At 36.5% G+C, this 10,043-nt stretch overlaps 1 protein-coding gene across 4 annotated transcripts in view; it reads right to left on the minus strand.

Annotated features, from left to right (window-relative positions):
* Positions 1-7,022, minus strand: part of LOC111055956 (ADP-ribosylation factor GTPase-activating protein 1) — a 29,112-nt gene extending 22,090 nt beyond the window's left edge. For 3 of the 4 annotated variants that reach the window (XM_039430763.1, XM_039430761.1, XM_039430762.1), the window contains exons 1-4: positions 6,779-7,014; positions 2,232-2,399; positions 1,551-1,664; positions 618-703 (exon numbers count right to left, since the gene is read on the minus strand). In XM_039430763.1, coding sequence (XP_039286697.1) covers positions 618-703; positions 1,551-1,664; positions 2,232-2,399; positions 6,779-6,838 — 428 coding nt within the window. In that variant the 5' untranslated portion in view covers positions 6,839-7,014. Of the gene's footprint in view, positions 1-617; positions 704-1,550; positions 1,665-2,231; positions 2,400-6,778 lie in introns of all 4 variants that reach the window. The other variant, XM_039430760.1, reaches the window with a different exon arrangement.
* Positions 7,023-10,043: the final 3,021 nt, after the last annotated feature.

Consider the following 10,043-nt stretch of genomic DNA (forward strand, 5'->3'; position numbering starts at 1 on the left):
GTAAGTTTTTAAAATAGAGATGCTTCCCATGTTACTTAAATGGAGTCACTTTTCCTCCCTATGGAGATTTTCTGTTTATTACTACCGAGAGCGAAAAAGTGAAACTTTAGTATTATGTTTCAGGGAGTAAAGTAAGTACTTTAGGCAGTAGGTGGAGGAAACTCTAATTAATCTCAGTTTTCATCTTGGTACATAGTTTTCTTTTACATCATACTTTTTTATTTAGTTGTTTTTATACATTCCACATTGTACGATAAATGTTTTTATCACTTTTTGCCCATGAAGGTTGTGCCTTCAAGAGCCAAGTTGAATCCAAAAGTCAAACATGTTCAACATCTACAAAACGTGAAGAAGGGTCTAACTAAACTAAACTGGTATAGTGGATTCAAGTTTCTGTTCTAGACAACTTGACTTCAAGTTTCCAAAATAAATTCATTTTATACAAAACGAAGTCAAGTAAACTTGACCAATGTAACCGCCCCTTAATTGATATTATAAATTAATACCAAATAGATATCTAAGAAAAACTGCAGTTTAAATTGTAATTAGGCCTATGTACTATATCGGAGTGGTTTATCAATAATTGATACTTGAATGAGTGAGATGGGATAGCTTACGGTTTGCTGGCTGAGAATCCGGGACTGTACTTTTGTGCAGGCGAACAAGCGGCGTCCCAACTACCTCCCTGGGCAAGGGTCGATATCTGCAACATTTAACATATTAGAAAGAAATGTCTAAATCAATATGAACAAATAATATCAATATAAACAATACTTCAAAATAAACAAATAATTGGAAGGATCTGTTCGAATGGACACACACACACACACACACATTTCTTGTGTACATTGTTCCACTGAACAACCAAAAAAGATCAATATATTGTTTTGATAAAAGCATTGATGACGATTAAATTCCGATCTGTTTTACATTATTCATTTGAACATTGGGAATTGAGTCAGCTTAGTACAAAACATTAATTTTTGATGAGTGACAATAATTTATATTTCCTCCAAGAGTGTATATTTTTAAGCTATAATATTGTACCTAAAATATTATAGACTCAGAAGAAAAAATTATATTTTATTACAATAAGCTATAGAGTAACAATATTCATATGAAATAGTTATCCTACAGTCACACTAATTTCCATCACATTACCTGATTGTATAGATGAACTCAATTTCAGACATATATATATATATATATATATATATATATATATATATATATATATATATATATATATACCAATAAGATGTGTTTCAAATTGAAATATTGTAATATAATATAATGTGTGATAAATTCTTGTACCAAACATCTTAATCAACAATATACGCTTAAATTTAATTCACAATGTTTGTAAATCTTGATTAAGATTGATATGGTATTAATATTGATGTAGTTTCCAGTACATAATTTCTGGTTCATAAAATCTCATTTTCCAGAGCATAATTTTAGGACGTTTTATGGTAATTGAAGCCTATTCTTGTAATAAGTTCTTGCTTAAAACGACAAAATAAATGATGATTACTTTGAAACAAATATACCTTGTCCCGATAAAGGGCGGCAGCTTTTGTATTGTAGCGTTGTTGAATTGTCATGGAGTCATCCCAATCGGGTTGAGATTCTAGAAATTCTCTAGCTCGCCTGTTGCCTCCAACCTATCAACATAGAATGCAACTAGTTATTAGAAATCTTTACTTGACAAAAATAGAATTAATCTATCATTTTTCAAGTGTGAAATCATAACTAAAATTACAGTAACTCACAACCCTTCATTTATTAATTCAGGTATAACATGGTGAATGATGACGAAAGCATAAAGTTTTATATTGGTTCAATTACAATCTGTTAACCAGAATCTTAGAATGTCCACCTCCTACATGCGTTACCAATAAAAGGGTTGACATAGTTGAGTAGATCAATATCAGTTTGATTTTGAATAGGTTGTATTCCATTGTTGCAGAACATCGTTGTATTCGAATAAGTCTTAATGATATTCTGGTTTCTCACCATTAAAAAACTTGATACTTAATAAACTTAGAAGTGTCAAGTTATAAGGGCAAATTTTTATCTTTATGTAGGCTAATAAGCAACGTTGCAAATCAATAGGGCTTACAACAAAGAAACATCATAGAAAGATTTCTCTAGATTGATATATTCTAAAAAAATGTTATTCCAGTTATAACGTAAATTATTTGTGAGAACAAATGGAATTAATTACTAACCTTCATCTTTTCTAATTCTATGTCCTTCCATTTATCCATACTAATGGACCTGACAAACGATAGATGAACTCCTAGTCCTCTGTGCTTTCCCGAACACTCTAGGCAGATCCATATGCCATAGGAGACTGATGCCCATTGAGGATTATGTGTTCCACACTCAAAGCATTTCTGAAAAAGGAAGATTACATACCTATACATCTCATACGATAATTGAAATAAAATTCAATTCATTTGCCATAAAATTACAAATCAATCGTCAGAAAAAATGCAATGGAGTTATAGATACATGAATGTAGTAGTGCTAAATTATAATTATAGTAGGCTATAGGGATCGGCATATTAATCTGACGATTTTGTAGTAATTTTTATGTTGGCACCACTGTCATTGAAAAGGTGGGAATGTTGTACATCGACAGGTCTATTCTTGCCATTTCACTGGTATTGAAATATGTCGTGGTCAAGTGAACATTGAGCGTTTGTGATTGAAGCTATTTTTCAGTAGTGTTAAATCGCAGAGTAACAGTAACATCTCATCGATACGTAATCACGTTGAATGAATTTCTGCAACCGAAAGTGAATGACTTTCAAGGACATGAAATTTGGTTTCAACAGGATGGTGCCACTGCCCATACGGCGAGAATCACAATGAATGTTCTGTGTGAAACCTTTCCTGGACATTTGGTTTCCCGATTTGGCGACATCCCTTGGCCAGTCTGTTCATCCAGCAGTTTGTGATTTTTTTCTGTGGGGCTATCTCAAACATGAAGTCTTCACTAGTCGATCACAGTCAATTGCAGAACTAAAGGAAAAGTCATTCAACGAGAAATTAAAGCAATTCCACAAGTGATTATTGGGCGAGCAATGGTAGATTTTAGAATTAGGTTATGTGAGTGTGTGAAAAGTAACGGGAAACATTTGGATGACATTATCTTTAGTTCGGAGTCCTCTCATGAATGAATGTTTAGACCCTTGCTGAACTTTTACGAAATTTGATCATGATCTGTCATTTAGTTCTTGAGAAGGCCTAGAAAACGCAGCAGAAACGCTCAAAAACCTCCGATATTGGGCGGAACATACGCGACTCAACTTAAGGCGGAACTTGACTTCCAATACAACATTTTTATACCTCAACTAGCCTGTGCACAAAGTTTGAACATTTTTTGGCAATTAGTTCTTAAAAAATCTGAGAAAACACTGGAAAACTCATATTTTGGGAGTATAGGCTATTTGGAATTTTTTCAAATCCGTTCCTAGTGCGCCTCGAGATGGCCAACTGAACAAACCTGACAAATTTGAACGTAGTAGATTTTTAGTTCTGTTGATTATGAATGAATGAATCAGTGTCATTTCGCTTTTATATGTATAGATTATTTTAAACAATAATGAACCGTTAATATTACATCAGATAAACCGATAGCAGCTATCCTCAACAGAAGGCAGTGGCACGGCATAAAATCGGAAACCCTTTTCTCCTGTCTTTCTCCACTGCCATTAAAACGTGGACCTCACTAAGTTTATAGCAAGTGTACCGTGAGCTTTCAGTGTGAATATTCCTATTGCTCTTACCAGATTTTGTTTCTCACCTGCACGCTTGGTCATGCATAACCAAGCATGCAATTGAAAATAGCCTAAACGCATCTAATGTGAACACACAGACTTATGTCTAGTCCACATGATGGCCCAGTCGCTGGCTCAGCTGGTAAGCTTGACCGCGCGTTGTTCTTGCCATCCACACTGCAATGTGACCAGCTTCTCAAGGCCAGCAATAGCCAGCGTTGGCAAGCGCCGAATTTAAAATTGAAAATATTGACTAGAAGGAACACAATAGAAAGTATGAAAAAAACAACGCAAGTAATAGCAGTTATGCCTATAACATGTCAATTAAGTTACACAGAAAAAACGACAAAACTGGAAACAGCATGCATTGGTTGACAAGAGTGAGGATTTGTGGTTTGCCTTCACTCAACAAAAATCGGAGCGATAGCTAACAAAACAAATGATAGAGGCCAGCGCTGACAAACCACCTTTCTGGCTCTGGTCATTTGTAAGCATTGTAAAAACTTGTGGAGGCGGCATTATGATAGATGCATTAGCCTGTATTAGCAAGTATTTTGGCTCACTTATAGAGATGTATATCTCTGTTCATATACATGTGGTGCTTATGAGCACCACAAGAATCTAAAGACAGCTGATTCTTATTCGACAACAGTTATATATGTCACTGAAAAAGGACTTCAAGGAGAAACTCTTGAGAGCCAAAAAAGAAATGAATGCCCAGCAGATAAACTCCTCGCAAAATAAGTGCTCTGCAGCATGGAAGGTGATCAAGAGAGAAATGAGTTCTCAGCCGAGGACCACACGTATAGAGCCTGATATCTTCAATTCCTTCTTTGTGGAATCAGTTGCTACAGTTCGTGCTTCTATTAACACCCCTGATATTTCGGCCATGCAGTTCCTAAATGCTATGCCCAGGCCAGAAACAAAATTTGTGCTCTGCCCAGTATCTTGTAAAGAAGTGTTGAATGTTGTGAGTAAGCTGAAAAATTCTGAAAGTAAGGACTTCTTCGATTTGTCGGTGAATCTCATAAAAAGAGTCATCATTCCAATACATGAACCTCTAACTTTCTGCTTGAACTCATGCATTGTGGAGGGTGTTTTTCCTGCTCTACTAAAGATTGCTAAGACTGTACCCATTTACAAGAAGGGTTCAACTGATCTACCGGGTAACTTCACGCCTATTGCAATCTTACCTGAGTTCTCCAAAATCTTTGAGAGCATAATCAAGAAACAGTTATGCTTGTATTTTGAGAGTGCTGGACTGTTGGTGGATGCTCAGTACGGGTTTAGGGCTGGAAGAACAACAACCCAGGCAGTGGAAAGTCTTTTGAAGGTCGTGCTTGAGAGCAGGGGTTTCACAGGCTTGACATTGTGTGATTTGAGCCGTGCTTTTGACACAGTGGACCACCAGATTCTGCTGTCCAAGTTGTAGTTTTATGGGGTCACTGATGTCTCATTAGGACTCCTGAAATCTTACCTATCAGGTCGTCACCAGGTGGTCCAGGTGAATGGTAGGGTTTCTGCAATGAAGGCTATTCCACATGGGGTCCCACAAGGGTCCATACTCGGCCCCCTGCTCTTCATAATAAAGACAAATGATCTACCTTGTGCACTAGGTAATAGGTTGGCAGCTTTGCAGATGATAACACCATTTTTGATGTGAGCAGCTCTTCAACAGATCTGACGGAGAGGATGAGTGAGTCCTTTGATGCTGCATCGGTGTGGTTCAAGTCAAACTTCCTCAAGCTAAATGAGGAGAAAACCCAAAGAATAATTTTCAGTTTGAGGAATATTGTGGATCAGGAGAGAAGTGTACAACTTCTTGGTTTTCACCTTGATCCAAAATTAACCTGGAACCCCCACATTGAAGTCATCTGCAAGAAACTATCACGGGTGATTTTCTTATTGAGGCAGCTTATGCTCAGTGTGCCAAAGGACTATGTCAAGACAGCCTATTTCTCATTCTTCCAAGGAATCATGTTGTATGGCCTTGAACATTGGGGTGCAGCTAGTGGAGTTAATAGAATTCTCCTGCTTCAAATGAAGGCCATACGAATTATTACTGGCTCAGGAATTATTGACCACTGTCGTCCTCTCTTCTGTGCCGAATCCATCATGACAGTGATATGCCTCTACATCTTTGTATCACTGAAAAAATTCAAGATTTCTGTGGAGAGTATGCGACTGCGTAGTGACATCCACAACTTTGACACCAGGGGCAGGTACCAGGTCGACGTTCCATTCACAAGGCTGAGCAGAGTGAGGAATAGCCCTAGCAACCTAAATGCCAGACTTTTCAACAGGCTTCCGGCAGCAGCTAGGTCTCTACCAACCAAGGAGTTTCTCCGGGGCACTTATAATTTTCTGATACAAACTCCTATGTATGAAATGAATGAGTTTTTCAGTGTTCCTGAAAGGGCTATCAATGTGTTTTACAAAAGTACCTTAATCTTACTGTGATATTTCTGTATTTTGATAGACTGAACTCTATTTTATTAAAAACCAATTTTAGTACCTTGTAAACTTTGACGAACCAATTACTGTATTTGATGGCTTAAAGGCAATAAAATCATTTATCATTTATCGTATAGAATGTATAAAAATATTGAAAATTTGGTAAGTGACTAGGTAGTCATTTACCGTATCGTTTTTCTTTTAAATAGGTTTTCATATACCTAACTCAAGGAAATAAAGCTTAATAAAACCGATACTTTTCAAGCAAACATATGAAATAGAATTTTAAATTCATTCATTATTATAACTATTTCTATTTTATTATATATTTATGTAATCTAGTATACAGATTTTGCTCTACCATAAGTTACAATAAACGGTTCTCCTTATTCGCTCAAATTTAAATCAGATTTCAATGGAACAATACTAAAAATTATTATTTATTATTATCCAAAATTGAAATAAACTGAACTTCTGAAAATGTAATTAAGCATTGATGAATAAAACTGAAAAACAAGGTAGGTCAATCTACATACCGAGTTCTCATCTTTTGGGATGAGCTCATGCAAGACACGGCGTGTACGAGGACTCGCCATTACTCCAGAAGTTTAATAAGTCTATTATCACAGTTAATAAAACATGTTATATTATGAATAAAACAAAAAATAAATAGTTTTCAAAGAAAAACTGTTTAGCGTCAAAAGAAAATGATCATATCACAGCTGACGTGTAGGGATTCCAGAGTTCAGCCATATTGTTTACACTGCCATTGCAATCGTTATTTCAATCTTCTACGTTTCTATTCAAAATTCACAGCCATGTTTGGCGTAGTAGAAGCGGTTCTCAGCATATTTTGTCTAGACACAATAAAAGTAATTAATCAATTCCACGTCATCAAGTTTGATCGTCGTGGAATGTTTCCAAAAACATATTTACGTACAGATAGTGTATCGTTTACCAAGTGTTGGTAAGAATTAAATTATTGATACAATTATAGTCCAGGCCACGGTATTTACCGTGGTCTTCTATATACCGTGGTCGTATACTATCTTCTATATACCGTGGTCCAGGCAATGAATGCTCAAAAAAGGGTATAGAGGAAAATGTTTGGAAGACAATTTCTGACCCAACAGTTCTGTTTAGGATAGTAAGGAGATAAACATATCAAAAGTAACCACCCCTACCCTTTGTTCTAAGGGGGTGAGGGTGGTTAAAAGGTACCATTTTTTGGTTTCTCGCATAAAACTCAATAACTATGTATCCTAATTTGCATATAACAAATTAAAGCTTACATAATTTCCTACAATATTCATTCTACAACTTTTTTCATATCTCCTCTAGTTTTCCAGAGATCCGCTCTTGAAGGTGTGAGAACTTGAAAAAAACACATTTGTCACCAATTTTTTTCTATTTTTGCTCTTATAACTTTTCAAAAATCGATGGGAAAAATCCAAGTTGATTATGAGCTTATAAGGCATTAATTTCTCTTCAATTTGATGTATAATTTCACACTCTTACGAATTTCCCTACACCTTTTGCAAACAGCTTTAGTGTTGAGTGTGAAATCTCCATTTTTGCAACAATAGACCAATTGACAAAGGAATTTGAAGGGAATGTTTTAAACAAAATCTTTGACTTTGCAACTTTGTTGAGACTAATTGGGAGGAGAACATATCAAAAGTCCCCATTCCTAGCTGAAGTGCTGAGAGGGGATGAGGGTGGCTTTAAAGTTGCATTTTTCAGGGTTTTGCTTTCACGCTCATATCTTGAGAACAACGCGTTCAACTGACATAACTAACTATCGAAAAGTGAAGCTTGATAAATTCTCTTCACTTATTGTTCAGTGGAATTTTGTGATATTCCCAACAGTTTCCGAGATATTCACTCACACAAGGTGTGTGATTGTTAAAATAACAGGTTTTTATCCAATGTTTTGCTCTTTCAGGGCTTTAACTCTCCAACAATGTACCATAAAAACTTATGCCTATCGTATGTTTGTAGAGCATTGAATTCTTTTTGAAATTATGTACTATTTCACTATTCCAAGTTTTCATGGGCAAGGGATGTCCCATTGTGGGCCGATCTTAAGCCCAGGTTAGTGCACTCTCAAAAAATTGTTTTTGCAATAAAAGAATCGATTGACAATCAATGCAGTTGCCAACCTCAAGGATGAAAGTTTAAGCAAATACAATAGATATAAAATTAGAAAATGGAGAATTTTTTTTGTCCAAGTTATAGCTGTTTGAATTTTGGTGTCCCAACGTGGGCTAGTTCACCCTACTCATGTTTGATAATACCCTGATAAATGCTTTAGAATTCTTGATACTTGAATTCTTAGTCCTTGACCGGGAGAACCGGATAGACTGTGTCAGGGAGTTCAGGGGGTCACCCCTCAAACTCTGGGATGGCGGCTATTCGTGTTTGAGTATAAGGGCTCATCCACTAGTTCTGCCATTGAGTACCTATAATGGCCGTTGTATAAGGCGTTCCTTCAATATTTGCAAGAACTTTTTTGTTTCACTTTTTTTATATATTCAGGGAGTTTATTATTCAGTCACAGTGCTGATATTTCAAAACTTTCTTGAGTTGCTTCAAGGCAAAGACCTTAAAGAGATAAGGTCTTTGGTCTTTGCTTCGAGGTACATCCAGGTTTGCCGCATGTCGAGTGTTGTAGGTATGTATGTTGCTTCTCTTTGTCATGTTGTTTGCTTTGTCCTTAATGAATAGAAGTGAGCAGAGTACCGTACATAGTGGCTAAAGATTGTAAGTACTCTCAGCTTATTGAATAGTGGCCTGCAGTGTGCCAGGTGGTCAGAGAATGTGATTATTCTAATGGCCTTTTTTTGTAGCAATAGTAAATCTGAGCTGGCTGAAGCATGTCCCCAAAGAAGGATTCCATATGTTATGTGACTGTGAAACAACGAATAGTAAGCTGTCATCAAGTATTCCAGAGTGATAACATACCTTAATTTTTAGGAGATGTAGGACTCTTGCTAGTTATTTAAGCATGTCTTTGAAATGTGTGTGTCCCATTTCAATTTTCTGTCAGGCCGAAAACCCAACAATTGTACTGGTTCAGTAGTGCTTTCGGGTTTTTCACTTTTCAGAGAGCATATTAATATTTGGTATTTGTCCTAATTAAGTTTAAGTTTATTTATTTGGAACTATCTCTTTGCCTTCTGTGTGTGAGTTTCGTTCATTGTCAATGCCTGTTCACTTGATATTCCTCTTGACATCACCATACTATAATCTGCAAATAGTATGGAGTCCTTGCTGGGAACAAAGTCATTTGTCGAAATGGTGAATAGAAGGGGGCCCAAGACAGAACCCTGGGGCACTCCGTGTTTGATATCTCTGGTCTTTGACAAAGCTCCATTTATTGAGACAACTTGGCTTCTGTCTTCAAGATAACTTTTGATGGTATTGACTATTGAGGACCGGACCGCTGATTCCATACTTTTCCAGCTTTCTTAGGAGGATTTGGTGTGGAACACAATCAAAGGCTTTAATCAGATCAAACAGTGTAAGGGTCATTGTATCACCAGTCTCAAATGTGTTCTGGATTTCGCTAGTCAGCGCAATCAGTGCGCTTGTTGTTGAGCGGCCACTTCTAAAACCATGCTGCTGTTGTTACTTTCGAAGTAATCCACCATTTATTGCTTCATAATTGTCTGGAGTACCTTTTCCATGGTGGAAGGAATTATTGATATTGGCCTGAAGTTAGCTGGCTGGTCAACTGCATCTTTCTTGTGGACTGGTCTGGTGTTTGAGATTTTCAAAATGTCAGGGAATCTGCCACAG

The sequence above is a fragment of the Nilaparvata lugens genome, chromosome 6 (genome assembly GCF_014356525.2).
Source record: "Nilaparvata lugens isolate BPH chromosome 6, ASM1435652v1, whole genome shotgun sequence".
Lineage (NCBI taxonomy): Eukaryota > Metazoa > Arthropoda > Insecta > Hemiptera > Delphacidae > Nilaparvata > Nilaparvata lugens.